We start from the raw sequence: 19,068 nt of genomic DNA, 5'->3' as shown, positions 1-19,068 counted from the left end.
TTTATTCATGAGACACACACATATGGAGAGAGGCAGAGACACAGGCAGAGGGAGAAGCAGGCTCCATGCAAGGAGCCGGATGTGGGACCTGATCCTGGGACTGCGGGATCACACCCTGAGCCAAAGGCAGACGCCCAACCACTGAGCCACCCAGGAGTTCCAAGCATCTGACTCTTAATTTTGGCTCAGGTTGTGATGTCACCAATCAGGAGATTGAGTAGTCAAATTCATACAAACAGAAAATAGAATGGTGGCTGTCAGGGGCTGGGATGAGGGGGAAATGGGATTGGTTTAATTGCTAGTTTCAGTTTTGCCAGATTAAACACTTCTGGGTATTAGTTGTACAGCATGTGAATATATTTAACACTAATGAATTATACACTTAGAAGTGGTTAAGATAAAATTTACCACAAGTAAAAAATATAAAGTGTATATATATATATATATATGTACACACATATGTAAACACACATTTGAAAGATGTTTGCCTTCAGAGTTCATCTGGACAAGAGAGGCAAGAGAAGTACACTTAGTTTACTCATAGTGTATCAGTTCTGTGTCTGAAATAACACCAATGTTTCCTTCAAAAGAAAATTATTAATTATCCTGAATGAATGACTGAAGCTTTTGGGATTTATCAGCTCTGGTATTAATTCTATTTTTTTTCTGGTATTAATTCTAAAAGAGAGCCAGTGCTGTTCTTATGTAAACTCTTAATCTAATTCTTTTTTTTTTTTTTTTAAGATTTTATTTATTTATTTGACAGAGATAGAGAGCACACAAGCAGGGGGAAGGGCAGAGGGAGAAGCAGACTCCCTGCTCAGTGGGGCTCGATGCCAGGACCCTGGGATTATGACCTGAACCAAAGGCAGACACTTAACTGACTGAGCCACCCAGGTGTCCCTCTAATTATTAATGATGTTTTTAATTCCTACAATCTTAACTTTTTCAAGAAAATCACTAGGAAAAGTAATCGAGCTCTAAAAGAGAAAACAGTATTATCAAGCCATTTTTGCCCCAAGTAAACACAAATGTCAAATGACTTAACTAGCCAACTTTATAAAAACACTTTAGTTTATGAACCCCATTTTCAGCAAATTTGGCACTCATGCTGTAAATGGTTATGGGGTAGGTCAGAGAACTAGGACTAAAACAAAACAAAACAAAACAAAAAAAAGAGATTTTGAGATTTAAAAATCCCATTAGGAATGCCTGGGTGGCTCAGCAGTTGAGTGTCTGCTTCAGCAGGGCATGATCCCGGGTCCAGAGATCGTGTCCCACATCGGGCTCTCTGCGAGGAGCCTGCTTCTCTCTCTATGTCTCTGCCTCTCTCTGTGTGTGTCTCTCATGAATAAATAAATAAAATCTTAAAAAAAGAAAAACCCCATTAAATTCTGTTTCTGGCTCTAGGAGGATCCTCATGTCTGAGTCTCAGTTCTCTTGTCCACGATACCATGATCCTACTTTAAAAGAGCACTGTGTGTCAATTATAATTCAAAATTCAACTAAATAGAAACATAGCACTCCTGAGGATGGTTTTCATATAGTGTCATTTTCATTATGTGTCACATATTTTTCTGACTAAAAATAATTTTTACTACAGTGATTTAAAGGGGCACATTCATCCCCGTTTATAGCAGTCCATGATAGCCAAAATATGGAAAGAGCCCAGATGTCCACTGACAGATGAATGGATAAAGATCTGTGTACACACACACACACACATACAGGAGTATTACACAGCCATCAAAAGGAATGAAATCTTGCCATGTGCAACGACATGGATGGAACTAGAGGGTATTATGCTAATGCTAAGTGACATAAATCATATGATTTCACTCTTGTGTGGAATTTAAGAAACAAAACAGATGAACATAAGGGCAAGGGAAGGAAAAATAAAGATAAAAACAGAGGGGGAAGCAGATGGTAACAGACTCTTAACTCTAGAAAACAAATGGAGAGTGATTGGAGGGAAGGTGGGTAGGGAGATGGGGTGACTGGGTGATGGGCATTAAGGAGAGCACATGATGTAATGAGCACTGGGTATTATATGCAACTGATGAATCACTGAATTCTGCCCCTGAAACTAATAATACACTGTACATTAACTACACTGAATTTAAATTAAAAATTAAAAAAATAATTTTTACTTACTTGGTCAACTTGTGGCTTTTCATTGCTGTGAGAAATTCTCTGACAATCTCAGGAGTCTGGTGCCTGCATGGTGTTTTTGATATATATTTTAATGTCTACCCCCCCCAAAAAAAAGAAAAAACAAGCATAAGATAAACAAAACTTGAATGAGAAAAAGGGAAGACAATGGCTATAACTTAGTATTCTAAAATTTTTTTTTTTTTTTTTTTTTTTTTTTTTAGTATTCTAAAATTTTATTTCAAAATCTATAAAGGGGTGTCTGGGTGGCTCAGTCAGTTGAGCATCTGACTCTTGATTCCAGCTCAGGCCATGATCTCAGGGTCATGGAACTGAGCCCCACATCAGGCTCTCTGCATGGAGCCTGTTTCTCCCTCTGCCTATATCCCTGCCTCTCTCTCTCTGTCTCTCATGAATAATAAATAAAATCTTAAAAAAAAAAAAAAAAAAAGCAAGCTTTTCTGATCTTTTTTTCTTTTTTTTTAAAGTTTTTATTTATTTATGATAGTCTCACACACACACACACACACACACACACACAGAGAGAGAGAGAGAGAGAGAGAGGCAGAGACATAGGCAGAGGGAGAAGCAGGCTCCATGCACCGGGAGCCCGACATGGGATCCGATCCCGGGTCTCCAGGATCGCGCCCTGGGCCAAAGGCAGGCGCTAAACCGCTGCGCCACCCAGGGATCCCAAGCTTTTCTGATCTTAAAAAAAACACTCAAGCTGACAATTGTGTTATATTTCAGACAATTTTTTAAAAGACAGGGAACCCAAAGAATAGTCACAAGTCCATATGGATATAAGTAAATAAATAAAAGGATGAGAAGGATCAAGTGTTTTCTTACAGAAGAATGTGGAAGGAATGAGGGAAATCAATCAATCTTAGGCAACTGAACCACAGTAATAATTACTGCAGGAAAGACATACTAATGAGTACTAAAATTAATGGGCAAAAGCTTTAAGTAGAATATATTATGCATAGCCTCAAAGCATCTTCCCCAAAATATCTATTAATTACTGTGATGGACTGATTGATTGATTCTTGGGTGATGGTTTTAATATATGTCCTCAGGGGTACCCGGGTGGCTCAGTGTGGTTGAATGTCTGCCTTTGGCACAGGTCGTGATCCTGGGGTCTTGGGATTGAGTTCTACATCAGGCTCCCTGCAGGGAGCTTGCTTCTTTTTTTTTTATTTTTATTTTTTATTTTTTTATTTATTATTTATGATAGTCACACACAGAGAGAGAGAGAGAGAGAGAGAGAGAGAGAGGCAGAGACACAGGCAGAGGGAGAAGCAGGCTCCATGCACCGGGAGCCCGACGTGGGATTCGATCCCGGGTCTCCAGGATCGCGCCCTGGGCCAAAGGCAGGCGCCAAACCGCTGGCGCCACCCAGGGATCCCAGGGAGCTTGCTTCTCCCTCTGCCTTTGTCTCTGCCTCTCTCATGAATAAATAAAATTTTTTTAAAAAGTCCTCAGATTTTTTGATATCCTTCCTTCAGGAGATGAAGGAGTCCTTTGAATGGACTGGACTTGACAATTCCTTTCTAACTAATACAAAGTGGAAGTGGAAAACCAGTAACTTTACAGCAGAGAGGCCAGATACCACCTTAAGCAAGTAATCAGAGTGAACAGCATCAGTAAGACACTGATATCATATACCCTGTACTACACAATGACAAGGATACATCCTTTCTGTAGCATTCCTTCCCAAAAGCCTAACTTCAGTCTGGTCATGAGAAAACATTAAAACAAAACAAAACAAAACAACCAAAACTGAGGGACATTCTACAAAATACTTGACTATTACTCTTCAGAAGTGTCAAGGTAATGCATGGAAGATGAGAAAAGCCTAAAGACCTGCTAGAGATAAGAGGATATTAAGGAGCCAGCCATGGTAACTGAATAAAACACCCTGTACCCTTGAACAGAAAAAGGGCATAGAAACTGAGAAAATCTGAATAAACTCTTTCTGTAATTGCTTAGTTTTGATAATTGTGCCATGTTTATGGGAGACGGTAACATCAGGGAAAACTAAGAGAAGGGGAAAGTGTTAGAATTCAGGGCAGTCTTTTGACTATTCCTTCTAACTTTAACATTAGCTAACCCTCACCATTGGATAAACTCCCTCCACTTGTATAAACAGAATAAAAACTGGGTTACAGTAAAACCACTCAAATCAAGTAAGAGGTAGTCATGATTTGGTGGCTAGTCATCTGCAGAATAAGCCAACCTCAGTGGTAGTTGGGTAGCCTCTCCAGTAGCATAGGCTTACTTCATAGGTGATAGTATTCAAGTTCTGTTGCCCAGAACTGTGTTTGTTCTTTCCACTTTCTTTCCTTTGCTCTTTCAGATCAGTCAGTAACTGGAACACCTAAGGAAGTAATAAAATATTTTTATGAATAAATTTGATAAATCTTTTTCAAGGTCAATGATTTTGAAGGATAACTAGTATAGTACCTCTTTTCTTTCACAAACCCTCTCCCTTACTCTTGCATTAGAGCAAATATTAGTCTGAGATGCAGCTGACATTTTAAAAATTCTTTTTATCTAAGTTGATAATCCAAATCCATTAGTTTACTGAAAATATTTCAAATGTTTCCTTATCAATATATCTCCCCTGATCTCAAACATATATTGAGGGTTTTTTTTAAAGATTTTATTTATTTATTCATGAGAGACACAGAGACATAGGCAGAGGGAGAAGCAGGCTCCCCATGGGGATCCCAATGCAGGACTTGATCCCAGGATGCCAAGATCACTCCCTGAGCCAAAGGCAGATGCTCAACCACTGAGCAACCCAGTCATTCCCATATATTGAGTATTTGAAAGTAAATCTTCCTAAAATATGATCATCTCAATAGAGGCAGACAGAATTTTCCAAAATTCAACACCCATTTATGATAAAAACTCTCAACAAACTGGGTTTAGAGGGAACATACCTCAATGTGTAAAGGCCATATATGATAAGTCCTCAGCTAACATCATACTGAACAGTGAAAAGCTGAAAGCTCTTCCATAAGATAAGAAACAAGAGGGACATCTGGTTGGCTCAGTGGTTGAGCATCTGCCTTTGGCTCGGGGAGTGATCCCCGTCCCAGGATCGAGTCCCATATCAAGTTCCCTGCGAGGAGCCGGCTTCTCCCTCTGTGTCTCTGTCTCTCTCTCATGAATAAATAAATAAATCTTAAAAAAATTTAAAAAAAAGAAAGAAACAGTTCCAAAACACATGTTTCTATCCCATGAAGGAATATCAAATGAAGATCTAAAATATCTAGGATTTGGGGAAGATTGCCTACTATAAACTAAAGTCTTCCCAGCTTTCCTGAATTACTATGTATAATTTACCAAGCTTATAATTCCAAAGTCCACCAGATGGTGTCATCTGTCCTATTTTAAAGTGGAAAATCCAATGAATTCAGTCATTTTAACTAAAATTAATTCAATAATCTTCAGAAGCAAAGGGCAAACTATCAGAGAGGAAAATCCAATAGTTTACTTCAAAGCTATTTACCTCATAGTTACTGAGCAGCGCAGAATTGGCATCCTTCCTGCAAAATAAAGGAAATATTCATCAGTCTGGGCTCCCATTCCTTTGTTGAAATTAAATATCTGTAAAATACTTCCCGTATCAAGATTCAGTAAACAAGGGACATCTGGGTGGCTCAGGGGTTAAGTGCCTGCCTTCGGCTCAGGTCATGATCCTGGAGTCCCAGAATTGAGTCCTACATTGGGCTCCCTGCATGGAGCCTGCTTCTCCCTCTGCCTAAGTCTCTGCCCCTCTCTGTGTCTCTCATGAATAAGTAAAATCTTAAAACAAAACAAAACACACAAAAAAAACAAGTTCAGGAATTTAGGGACTACAACCTAAAACTGAGAAATGTCCTAAGTCCTATTTGTTTAGCTGGCAACAGACAATTTCAGAGCAACCTTCCCTCTTCACAGCCATAGTATATCACACATTCATTACTAAGTAGGTGAACAAAATACTATATACTCATCCTTAGTCTAGATAGGCAGAAGTCAGGTCAGTCATCTGGGAGAAGTTACTTACAGGAAGAACATGGGGCAAAACCAGACGGTAAGGAAGGGGTGTCACTAAACAGCGAGGGTGCTAGAATTAACTGGAGAAACAGTGCAGTCTTATCCCACAGCCATGTCCTTGCCCCAGTACTATCTGCCTCCCATCAGTTATTAACATCTTGGGCAGGCAAGTCATCCTGCTAAATCACCAGAAATGGGATCATTAAGACCACAACAGGGAATTCCAGCAACATCAGGAATCCTACTAGATATCCACAAAGGTGTTCATCTTCTATATCAATTCAACAGATAAAGTTCACGTGTCAAGCAGCGGTCAAAACGTGGTACCCCTGCAATGAAGGCAAAAATGTCATCTTTCATGTATGAGTGAGCATAGCAATGTGACTTGTATTAAAGTATAATCAAGGGATCCCTGGGTGGCGCAGTGGTTTGGCGCCTGCCTTTGGCCCAGGGGGCGATCCTGGAGACCCGGGATCGAATCCCACGTCAGGCTCCCGGTGCATGGAGCCTGCTTCTCCCTCTGCCTGTGTCTCTGCCTCATTCTCTCTCTCTCTCTGTGACTATCACAAATAAATTTAAAAAAAAAAAAAAAAAATTAAAAAAAAAAAAAAAAAAAAAAAAAATAAAGTATAATCAAGCCCCTCTACAATACTACATAAGTATTTTTAATAGAGCAGTATAGTGTGATAATTAAGAGTTATGAAATCAGACAAATCTGGGTTCATATTCTAGCTCTGCCACTTATAAGGTACAGGAGTCCTGGTGAGTTTATTAAGCCCCCCTAAGCTTCTCCATTCAAAACAAAAAATGGGGATAAAACAGCACCTAGACATGTAGCCTGGATTCTCAACCCAGCTCCACCAAACATTAGGGCTCTGTGAATTTAGGCAAGTTACTTAGCCTTTCTGCTCTTAAATTTCCTCATCCATAAAATGACAAAGTAAGATCTAAGATTACTTACAGGATTTTTAAAAAAGATTTTACTTATTTATTCATGAAAGACACACACAGAGAGGCAGAGACATAGGCAGAAGGAGAAGCAGGCTCCACGCAAGGAGCCCAATGTGGAACTCGATCCCGGGGCCCCAGGATCATGCCCTGAACCGAAGGCAGACACTCAACCACTGAGCCACCCAGGCGTCCCATATTTACAGGATCAAACTAAAAGATGTAAAGTACTAGAACACAGTAAGTACTCAATAAACACCATTTATTATTACTATCTGTGTTATTACCATAACTTCTTCCTACCTCATAAAGCTGTTATGAGGATGAAACAAGACAACAAATTTTAAGTGTAGCATTGTTCTTGGTACTTATTAAGATCTACCTTAATGGAGGAGGCCATTATTCATTAAAGATACCACCTCACTGAATTCTCATTAAAAAAAACCCTGTGGGGGATTCCTGGGTGGCTCAGTGGTTTGGCGCCTGCCTTTGGCCCAGGGCGCGATCCTCGAGTCCCGGGATCGAGTCCCGCATTGGGCTCCCTGCATGGAGTCTACTTCTCCCTCTACCTACGTCTCTGCCTGTCTCTCTCGCTCTCTCTCTCTCATGAATAAATAAATAAAATCTTAAAAAAAAAAAAAAAAACCCTGTGAAGTAGGAACTATTATGATTTCGTCTTTATAAATGATAAAACTGAGGCTCAGAGATTTAAAAATTTGCTTAGAGTCACACAGTAAGAAGCCTCACTGAAGCAGAAGATAACTACGGAACTGTGAAAAATGAGACTAGATTGGACAAATGGAAAGTGGTAATGCAGATTTCCAAAAATTTAGGAAGCCCTCTGGACTTGACACAATGTGTAATAAGACTACTGTATGTTCCTAAACCAGGAGCAGGACTATATGATGAAGATGCTGACACAAAATTTCAAAAACATGGGCCAAATACATGGGTGACTTTCCTAAGCAATCAATAAAGCAAAAAAAAGCAAGTGGTTAACACAAGGATCTGACCTAGGCCTTTGGTCTGCAGCACAGTGATGTCAGCACTCTAATCAAATCAACATGTGAAGCTTACCAAATGCTATTAGACATTCAACAAATAGCTAGGATTTCACAAGTGTTGCTTTGCCCAAATAACCACAATTGCATACAGGTCAGGGAACATCATATTTAAAAGGAAGCTAACACAGGAAGGACAATGCATAATTAGTATAATTACTGTATATGATATGGTTCATTTAAAATTGAAAAGGACAAATCAAACCACATGTCATCTTTGCCTACTTAATTAGGAAGTCAGTCCACAAGGCTTCTTCCTATCTTTGCTTAAAATTGAGTTAAAACTCCCTGTGTGCCCTAAAATACAATGTAACTAAGAGATCCCTTCCCTGAGCAGACTGGAAAAATAATACAAATGTTATTTTCCCTCAAAGCTAAGAGATCCATCCCAGGTGCCATTGTTACAACTTCATTTCCAGATCTGTCATGGAGAATACTCTATGCCTTGGGAAAATTTGTCCTTGGCTATTCCAAGTTATTGCCCCACTGCCCAAGCCAATACTGTTAATGCAAGAATCCAAAGAGCATCATCTATCTTTACTAGAAGCAATATACAAAGATGAAACACTTTGGGTTTACTGAACCTGTGTTTTGGGTCCAGGAGAACAATGGATGCTTAAACAAGTATCACATCTTGCAGATTCTGGCTGGCAGAAGCTGGTTTATTCTTTTATAGGATAGTTTTGTTTTTTTTTGTTTTGTTTTTTTACTCAGTAAATACTAATGGAATAAGTCCCAAAATATGCCAGACTTTCCTTTATTTAATAAAATGTCAATAGAAATAAGATCTACCTTTTATGAAATGAACTATGCTCATTTCAGTTTCTAAATGAACTGTGCATATGGAGAAACATTTTTAAGACAGCTTTTATCCTACTATAACCACCACTAAGTCACAGGTTGCTGGGAATAGGATATGGTAAGATTGCACAGGCACCAACTTAATCAAGTGATCTCATTTAACAGCACTGATGATGATGTGATGCAGTAAGACACATCCCTTAGAGCAATCCTATTAAAGAATGTCTAATTTGAATCTAGCCAGGAGGATATAACCAGACAAATCAAAGTTTAGATTCTTCAACTATCAATGTCATTTGCAACAATGTCAATGTCAAAAAACAGGCTAGGAATCTGAGTAAAAGAGATAAAGAACTATGACAATAAAAGTTGTAGGACTAAAAATGTATGATTCTTGGATGGATCCTGAATCAGTGGTTAAAAAAAATCTAGCAAAAACGACACTTCAATTGGAGAAATTTTGTATTTTAATAATATTGGTACCTCATTGCTAAATTCTCTGGGTGTGACAATGGTATTGCAGTTAAATAGAATATATTTTTAAGACTAGGTAAAATGACATGGTATCTACAACTCTGAAATGAAATGATTCAATAGTGTATGGAGAGAGGATGTATACATGTTTAAGATGAGGCAAGCATATCAAAATGTTAACAAATGGTGACTCTAACTAGAGGGTATAAAGGAACTTGTGCTCTTTTTGCAGCTGTTCTAAAGGTTTGTAATTTTTCAAGTTAAAAAGTTGATCTCTCTCTGTCTCTATGAATAATAAATAAAATCTTTAAAAAAATAAAAATAAAAACAAAAAATAAAAAATAAAAAGTTGAGAAAGGGGATCCCTGGGTGGCTTAGCAGTTTTGCGCCTGCCTTTGGCCCAGGGCGTGATCCTGGAGTCCCGGGATCGAGTCCCGCGTCGGGTTCCTGGCATGGAGCCTGCTTCTCCCTCTGCCTCTCTCTATGTCTATCATAAATGAATAAAAATAAATCTTAAAAATATTAAAATAAATAAAAAGTTGAGAAAAATGGAAATGTAAAACTAAAGAATTCCATAAGGTTAAAATAAGACATCTGAATAACTTATAATTGAAGACATAAAGTACAATTTCCTTCAGTGTTTTTCTTTAGCATGAGTATAATCTGTCAATTACATATTTATAAGCTGTTGTTCCTACTGAGCAGGAATTGTCTGCTCTATATATAGTTTGCACTTCGGTATCATGTAACACATTCACAAGCATTTAAACTTCTACAAACTGTCTACCTACACAGATCTTCATATTCTCCTATAGGACTCAGAATAGTACCGATTTTAATTACAGGGTTTTTTTTGTTTTTTTTTTTAATTTATGATAGTCACACAGAGAGAGAGAGACAGAGAGGCAGAGACACAGGCAGAGGGAGAAGCAGGCTCCATGCAGGGAGCCCAACGTGGGATTCGATCCTGGGTCTCCAGGATCACGCCCTGGGCCAAAGGCAGGCGCTAAACTGCTGCACCACCCAGGGATCCCCAATTACAGGTGTGTTTTTTTTTTTTTAATTTTTTTTTAAATTTATGATAGTCATACAGAGAGAGAGAGAGAGAGAGAGAGAGAGAGAGAGGCAGAGACACAGGCAGAGAGAGAAGCAGGCTCCATGCACTGGGAGCCCGACGTGGGATTCGATCCCGGGTCTCCAGGATCGCGCCCTGGGCCAAAGGCAGGCGCCAAACCGCTGCGCCACCCAGGGATCCCCCCAATTACAGGTGTTTAAAGCAAATATTCCAAGTGATGTTTAAAGATGTTTAAATCTTGGGTAGCCCCGGTGGCTCAGCGGTTTAGTGTCACCTTCGGCCCAGGGCATGATCCTGGAGACCTGGGATCGAGTCCCACGTCGGGCTCCCTGCATGAAGCCTGCTTCTCCCTCTGCCTGTGCCTCTGCCTCTCTCTCTCTCTCATGAATAAATAAAATCTTAAAAAAAAAAAAGATGTTTAAATCTATATTTACACGTAGACAGTCACTTAATTTCCTTAAGTAATGAATTGACTGAAGTTGACTTGCTATTTGAAATACAACCTGTGAATTTTGCTCAACTTGCTGAGTCAATTTAATGGATGTAAACAACTACTTTGGAAAACTGAATTCTGAATAAACAGAACAAAATGATCTACTGGCTGATTTTCTTTAGAAACACATATACACATGCAAACAGCACCTTTTAATTGCAACACAATTAGCTTACGTGTGCAATGACGAACAGAACTGCTCAAATTCTATGTTCAACCTATATTATTGATTCAAGTCATGTTCTGCAAAACTAATAAACTCCAGTACAAGAAAACTGGGCAGATTTCAAAGTCAATAAACGTAATCTGTAGCATTCTCCTAGGAGCTAGCAAACAAGTATCCTCTCTCCAGTCCTGTTACCCAACTGTTTATAGGACCTATTAGCTAACTTTAAATCCTAGTATTTCTCGCTGTAAAATGAAGGAAATTCTGACAAGATTTCAATAAAATGATACAGAACATAAATAATCCTTTCTCCCTAATTATGTATCTTAAGTTCAAGAATTAAAGAGTAGGGATGCCTGGGTGGCTCAGTGGTTGAGCATCTGCCTTTGGTTCAGGGTGTGATCCCAGGGTCCTGGGATCGAGTCCTGCATCAGGCTCCCCGCAGGGAGCCTGCTTCTCCCTCTGCTTATGTCTCTGCCTCTCTCACGAATAAATAAAATCTTAAAAATAAATAAAAGAGTAAAACACAGGGGTGCATGGGGGGCCCAGTCAGGTAAGCATCTGACTCCTGGTTTCAGCTCAGGTCATAATCTCAAAATCCTGGGACTGAACTCCATGCCAGGCTCCGAGTTCAGCATGGAGTATGCTGGAGATTCTCTCCTCTTTCAACCCTTCCCCTCTGCTTGCATATGCACATAATCTCTCTAAAATAAATAAATAAAAAATTTTAAAAGAAAAGAGTGAATGAAAGCTTTCCAGGTATATAAATAATCCTAAAACATTAGACAAAGTTAGCCAAATAGCAAATACCTTATATGTAAACAAATACCTAATTTTCCTATATCTTGTATCCTTTTGCCTGAGGAAAATTTCCAAATGACAGTCAAAAAGTTATTTTTTAAAATTCTATCACTTAATGAAATGAAGTATAAATATTCCTCACCTTTAAAAAATTTCTAGTATATTTGTATATGTATTATTCACTCAACAGGTATTTACTCAGTGACTGAAGAAAAAAAGCAGTAAAAACTCAAAAGAAGTTTTCCTTTCATGCTTCCTCCTCCCAGGTCCTAGGAATGCCTGAAAGAGCATTGTTTGTCCTCTCAGAGAAACAGGGTTCTGCTGAAGATCCTCAGGACCACACTGCCAAGGATCACATCTCATTTTGGAGGCCAGTAAGGAACTAGAAGTTAGGCCTCCAGACCTTTCCATTCCAGGGGTCCTTCCACTCTCAAATGACATTCCTAAAGAAAGCTCACTTTCCCATAAACTGCTAGCAGCAAAATTCTTGATTTTTTAAAAAAGATTTTATTTATTTATTCACAAGAGACACAGAGAGAGGCAGAGACATAGGCAGAGGGAGAAGCAGGCTCCATGCAGGAAGCCCGATGTGGGACTTGATCCCAGTACCCTGGGATCATGCCCTGAGCCAAAGGCAGATCTCAACCAATGAGCCACCCAGGCGTCCCTCTTTAATAAGTCACCAACTCCTTGGAAGAATGGACAGGTTGCTACAGAAGAAAAAACTCTTGATTCAAATAATTTTACTTAGGAAAATCAGAAAATCTACATGCCCAGCAATTAGTAAACTAGCTAATTCAATTATATTAATTTTTAGTTAATTTGTTAAATTAATGAAGTATTGTTATATTATTTCAACAACCCTCTGCTGAATTCCTAATGTGTGCCAAATGCAGTGCTAAATACTAGGTGAAAAGACAGCAGTCCTTGCCTTCATGGAACTTTCTCATGAGCGAGACAAGAGGGAGACAAGGCACTAAACAAGTAAATATACATCTATTATTACAACTTTAATTATTCAAAGGAAAAATAAATTATACTAAGAGATAAGAGGAGGACTCTTTTTGGACTGACTGAAATGGAAAAGCAACACTCAACCTGAGCTATCAAAAAGATAAAGAGGGAGCAGGACTGAGAAAAGTATACCAGGCAGAGGGAACAGCAATGCAAAGGTCCTGAAGACCTTGGAAGATTACAGAAACTACTTGACTGCCAGTGTTTGGGAGGTGGGAATTGTAACATGAGAGAGGGTTGGTGAGTAGATGAGGTTATATAGAATCATGTAGGTTCAAGTAAGTAATGTGGATTTCCTTTTAGTAGAACAGAAAGTCAATGAAGGGTTTTATACAGGGGGTGAGTTATCCAATTAATATTTTAAGATCATTCCAGCTGCTGACTGGAAACAGAATGGAGGGAGGACCAGAGTGGAAGCCAAAGGCTACTGCTTAATTTGGACCAGAGATGACAGACTACAGAGTTAGCAATGGAGATAATGAAAAATAGCTGTACACAAAATATATTGAAGGTGGAAATGACATGACTGGCTGATGGACTGGATTTAGAGATAAGGAAGGAGAGCTAGATTTTTGGACTAAGCAATTGGATGGATGATGAGAGAGAAGGGCTACACTTTTGGGAGTTATCAGCATAACTGATATCTCAGTAAAATGGGTAAAATGACCATGGGAGAGGGTGTGGACAGAAAGGGTCCCAAGACTGAGCCCTAGGACACCTCAACATTTAGAAGCCAAGCAAGGGAGAAGAGGAGGGGCAAACCAGGAAAGGAGACTGAGAAATAGTCCTTGACGTAGAGGAAAATGCAGACAGCGTGTCACAAAGCCAAAAGACCTTCTAGAGTTTTTTGTTTTAAGCAGAGTTGACACCTGAGTTTCTGTATCAACTGTTGCTGAGATCAAGAACATTGAGGCCAGAAAATCAACCTTTGAATTTGACAAGTCAGAGGGCTCAGGTAATCACAAAAATCCATTTCTGTAGACTAGTGAGGATGAAAGCTTATGGCTTTTCGGCCTTTTGGCTACGAGCAAGTGAGGATGAAAGCCCAACAGAATGATTGAGACTGAGGGGATAAACAACACTTCCAAGCAGTTTTGTTGTGAGAGGAAGCAGAAATGGAGCAGTAAGTGGACATGAGTGTGGGGACAAGGGAGTTTTTAAGATGTATAAATTAAAGCAGAATCGTATAATGATAGGAAATGCTTTTGTAAAGAGGAAAAATGGGTAATAATAACAGCTTGGGCTAGAGTAATAAATACATCTAAATGTTTTTAAAGTCGTGGATTAAACCCCATTAATGGACTACAAAATAATTTAGTGGGTCAGCATTCTTTTTTAATAAGAGACAATATGAGTATACTGCAATACACTATATTTTACAATATAGTAAAAGTATTGTTTCATGATGTTTTCGTTTCAGTTACATATATATACATTGTGTGTCTTTAAAATCTGAAAAATAACAGACCATTAAAGAGGCAAGAGAACACAAAAGAAAATGTGAGTAACCAACGTCGATGAGAACACAATACAGGTACGCCTGCAAGTTAACGTCGGCTACATAAAACCCACACGCGGGGGATCCCTGGGTGGCTCAGCAGTTTAGCGCCGCCTTCTGCCCAGGGTGTGATCCTGGAGACCCCGGATCGAATCCCACGTCGGGCTCCCGGTGCATGGAGCCTGCTTCTCCCTCCTCCTGTGTCTCTGCCTCTCTCTCTCTCTCTCTCTATCATAAATAAAAAAATCTTAAAAAAAAAAAAAAAAACAACCCACACGCGGAGCAGCTGAAAAAGTTCCATCCGCACGTGGTACTAAGCAAACATCACAGACACGGGCTGTTTCTGTTTCTGCGGTCCCCGTCCCGCCTCAAGCACCTCCTTCTTCCCAGAAAACCTGGCCCTGCCCTAGCAAGGCGAACTGCTCAACAAACTCGGACAGCACCTCTTCCCCAAGGTAGGCCAAGCTCTACCCCAGCACGTATCCATCTCTTCTGCAAGTAATTCCAGGGCAGACTCGGGGCTTAACACTTTCGAGGTCCCCGCTGGGACGCCGGGTGACGTCCCCACGGCGACCCAGGGCACGCTAGGAGATGAGGGTGGGGGGAGCAGGCACACCGCAAGGCCGCCAGGTCTCGTCGCATTGGGCCCCGGGCCGCAGGCACTGGGCGGGAGTAGGGACGAAGGTCTCGAGCGAGCAGAGCGAGGGTCCCCTTCTTCCCCGCGTCCCGCCCCAAGCCTGTCCCCCAAGCCTGTGTAAGGTGCCGCCCCGTGCCCCCGTGCCCCGTCCCCTCGGCCCAGCCGTCCCCAGCCGTGTGCGTCTACGCAAAGCCAGGAACGCGCCGCGGACGACTTACACTTCCATGTCGACCCCGCGTCGTCGCCTCCGGCCGCCAGCACTCCCGCAGCCTCGTACCACGCCGCCGCAGCCGACGCGGCTTCCTGGGCCAGCGGTGCGCAGCCCGCCGCCGAGTCCGCGCAGCGCGGGGCACGCCGGGATCGCCGCGGGGCACGCCGGGATCGACGCCGGGCACGCCGGGATCGCCGCGGGGCACGCCGGGATCGACGCCGGGCACGCCGGGATCGCCGCGCTGCACGCCGGGAGCCGGGGGGCCTCCGCCGGGGTGGGCCGCTCCGTGCGCTGCGCTTTGCCGCGCTTAGGGCTGTTAAAGCGGGGCGGGCAGGGCTTGGCTCCGTCTTCGGGTCTAGGTGATACAAAGCATAAACAGAGAGACTATGGGGTTAGCAGGCCTGAGTGGCGTGCGAACCCCAGAAGTCGGGGAGGCGGCTCGGTTCCGGGTCTGGGTGTTGGCTGCGCCTGCGTTCCGAGCCTGAAAGGTCGGCGGGGAGTACACGTCTGCGCGCTGTCTTGTGTTGTGCTTGGATAAAACGTGCCAAGGAGTGAGAAAGCCCGGCCGCCCAGGCGCCCCCCTCCCGGTCCGCGTTCCTGCTGGAGAGTTATTTGGCAAACAAAGATACAAAAAGTCCTAGGGACAAGCACAGACGCTGATCTTCCGGCCTTTGTAGGAGTTTATCCACAGAGAATTATGAGATGCGTGAAGAAGAATGGGTGTGTAGTGATTTTTCCCAGGGAGATCAATGAGGAATCGATAAGTCCTGTTGCAGTCGTACAGTCTATGTGCGTGTGTATGCGACCGGGAGCGATGAGGTAGCACACTGGGTGGGCTGGGGAAACGCTCAAGATAGGGTTTTTAAAAGATAGGAAATGAGGTTGGTGGGACTCTAGTGATCTAAAGAAAATAATAAGCAGGAAGAAAATACCCGAAGTCCTAGGAGGTAGAGCCACCTAATCTAAATATGTCTTGAGAGAACAGACGCGGAAGCTTGATGTCCATTATCTTCTAGAATTTTTGCTATGTCGGAAAATAATATTTGTTAATGATTATTTGAATAATAATTTAACAAATTAAAGACTGCAAGAAATGGGACGCCTGGGTGGCTCAGTGGTTGACCCTCTGCCTTCGGCCCAGGACGTGATCCTGGGGTCCCGGGATCGAGTCCCCCATCAGGCTCCCCGCGAGGAGCCTGCTTCTCCGCCTCTCTCTGTGTCTCTCATGAATAAATGAATATAATCATAAAAGAAAAAAGACTGGAAGAAAATAGCGAAAATATTAACAGTAGCAAATGTTAGACTTTAGATGTTAAGTCAATTTCTTTTTTTTTTCTGCTCTTTTATAGTTTTATCAGTTATTATTCGCTAAATTCATTTGCTTTGCAAGGCCCTTGCTACATGGTTTGTTATTTTATTACGTTAATAGCTAATGGTGCAGGGTTGGCAGTCAGGTGGCCTGTGGTTCTGTTCACCTCCATCGCCTACTCAGAGGCTGTTTGATCGTGGCAGATCTCCTAACCACAATTCCCTAGTAAATCAGGTCTATTTGGTAATCTTTTTTTTTTTTTTTTAAGATTTTTGAATTTATTTATGAGAGACACAGAGAGAGGGAGAAGCAGGCTCCATGCAGGGAGCCTGACGTGGGCCTCGATCCTGGGTCTCCAGGGTCACGCCCTGGGCTGGAGGTGGCGCTAAACCGCTGAGCCACCGGGGCTGCCCCACTGTTTGGTAATCTTTATAAAGTGCCTGGCACATAGTAAGTGCTCAGCAAAGGCTAATTACTGTGACAGTACAACTATGACTATGGGGTAGATTCTGTTATTCAAATTTTACTTTTGAGGAAACTGAGGCAGGCTTGGTGAGATTATGATTTACCTAAAGTCAGTCATCTAGGAACTTGCTCAGTAGGGGCTCAAACTCAGGCGATTTGAACAAACACAGGGAGTGTATTACATTGTTAATAGTGACTAAGGATTGGTTAATAAAACGTGTTGTAGCAATAAAAAGGAATGGAGCCCTGATACCCTGCTACAACACAGATGATCCTCAAATACATGCCAAGTGAAAGAAGCCAGACATGAAAAACCAAATCCTATATGATTCCATTTCTATGAAATGTCCAAAATAGGCAAGTCTATAAAGACAGGGAGTAGATTAGTGATTGCTTAGGGTTGGGAGAGGGGCAGGGGCAGGAATGGCAGCTAATGGATCCTGAATTTCTTTTGGGGGGAGTAAAAATGTCTTAAAACTAGATTTTAATGGTTGCCCATCCCTGGGAATATACCAAAAAACACTGAATTATATACTTTAAATTAGAAAATTGTATAGTATCTGAATTATGTATCAATGAAGCTGTTAAAAATATTTTTTCCTAGTGTTTGCCTGTGGGCATTAAATAGAGCTGTGGGCAATAGAGCAATAGAAATGAGAAGAATTTTTAGCATTTAACTAACAGTTCAGAATTTTAAAAAGGTTTTTTCAATGTACGTGTTATTTTTAATTACAAAAAATACTATTTTAAAAAAGTAATTTAGGGGACGCCTGGGGAACTCCGTGGTTGAGAATCTGCTTTTGGCTCAGGGTGTGGTCCTGGAGTCCTGGGATCAAGTCCCACATCGGGCTCCCCACAGGAAGCCTGCTTCTCCCTCTGTATGTGTCTCTGCCTCTGTCTCTCTCTCTGTATCTCTCATTAATAAAGAAATACAATCTTTAAAAGAATAAAAACTAATTTGGGTGCCTGAATGACTGAGTTGGTTGAGCATCAACTCTTGGTTTTGGCTCTGGTCATGATCTCAGGGTCATGAGATCAAGCCCTGCATCAGGCTCTGTGCTCAGCATGGAGTCTGCTTGAGATTCTTCCCCCTTCCCTCATCCTTTCCCTCCCTCTCCGCTCCCTCCCACCTCACGTGTGCATGTGTGCACATGTGTACTCTCTTGCTCTCTCAAATAAATAAAAATTTAAAAAAAAAACAACTAATTTACTTTTTAAAAATCAGCAAATAGGAATGCCTGGGTAGCTCAGCAGTTGAGGGTCTGCCTTTGGCTCAGGGCATGATCCTGGAGTCCTGGGATCAAGTCCCACATCAGGCTCCCTGCAAGGAGCCTGCTTCTCCCTCTGCCTATGTCTCTGCCTCTCTCTCTCTCTCTCTCTCTCTCTCTCTGTCTTTCATGAATAAATAAGAAAATCTCTTAAAAATCAGCAAGCAGGGATCCCTGGGTGGCGCAGCGGTTTGGCACCTGCCTTTGGCCCAGGGCGCGATCCTGGAGACCCGGGATCGAGTCCTACGTCGGGCTCCCGGTGCATGGAGCCTGCTTCTCCCTCTGCCTGTGTCTCTGCCTCTCTCTCTCTCTCTCTCTCTCTCTCTGTGACTATCATAAATAAATAAAAATAAAAAATAAAATAAAAATCAGCAAATAAATAAAATGCTACCCAAGACTCAGCTGGCCTAATTTGTGTAGAGGGTCCTCATACCTCCTTTGAGGACAGGAGGACTCATAAAGAAGCACTGAAGATGCTCAGGGTGTTATTCACTTAGCAGATATGTAGTGGTGGCCCATTTGGTGGTGATGATACATATGTGAATAATATGCACTTCCTGCCTGGCTAGCTGGCAGCCTAGTTGGGGAACCAGCTCTGGACATCAACAACTACAACACACAGTGTTTAGACGCGATGAAGCAGAGGAAA

The 19,068-nt window shown here is 41.6% G+C and overlaps 1 protein-coding gene across 3 annotated transcripts in view; it reads right to left on the bottom strand.

Moving 5' to 3' along the window:
- CRCP (CGRP receptor component) overlaps nucleotides 1–15,527 on the bottom strand; it is a 35,592-nt gene extending 20,065 nt beyond the window's left edge. Inside the window, exons 1-4 of one of the 3 annotated variants that reach the window (XM_038538991.1) lie at nucleotides 15,385–15,527; nucleotides 5,669–5,705; nucleotides 4,388–4,528; nucleotides 2,155–2,249 (exon numbers count right to left, since the gene is read on the bottom strand). In XM_038538991.1, the coding sequence (XP_038394919.1) occupies nucleotides 2,155–2,249; nucleotides 4,388–4,528; nucleotides 5,669–5,705; nucleotides 15,385–15,392 (281 nt within the window). In that variant the 5' untranslated portion in view covers nucleotides 15,393–15,527. Of the gene's footprint in view, nucleotides 1–2,154; nucleotides 2,250–4,387; nucleotides 4,529–5,668; nucleotides 5,706–6,443; nucleotides 6,528–15,384 lie in introns of all 3 variants that reach the window. The other 2 variants (XM_038538992.1, XM_038538993.1) reach the window with 2 other exon arrangements.
- Nucleotides 15,528–19,068: the final 3,541 nt, after the last annotated feature.

Source organism: Canis lupus, chromosome 6, assembly GCF_011100685.1.
Source record: "Canis lupus familiaris isolate Mischka breed German Shepherd chromosome 6, alternate assembly UU_Cfam_GSD_1.0, whole genome shotgun sequence".
Taxonomy (NCBI): Eukaryota; Metazoa; Chordata; class Mammalia; order Carnivora; family Canidae; genus Canis; species Canis lupus.
Note: the sequence above shows the minus strand (reverse complement) of the source record. Positions and strands in the feature narration are given on the sequence as shown.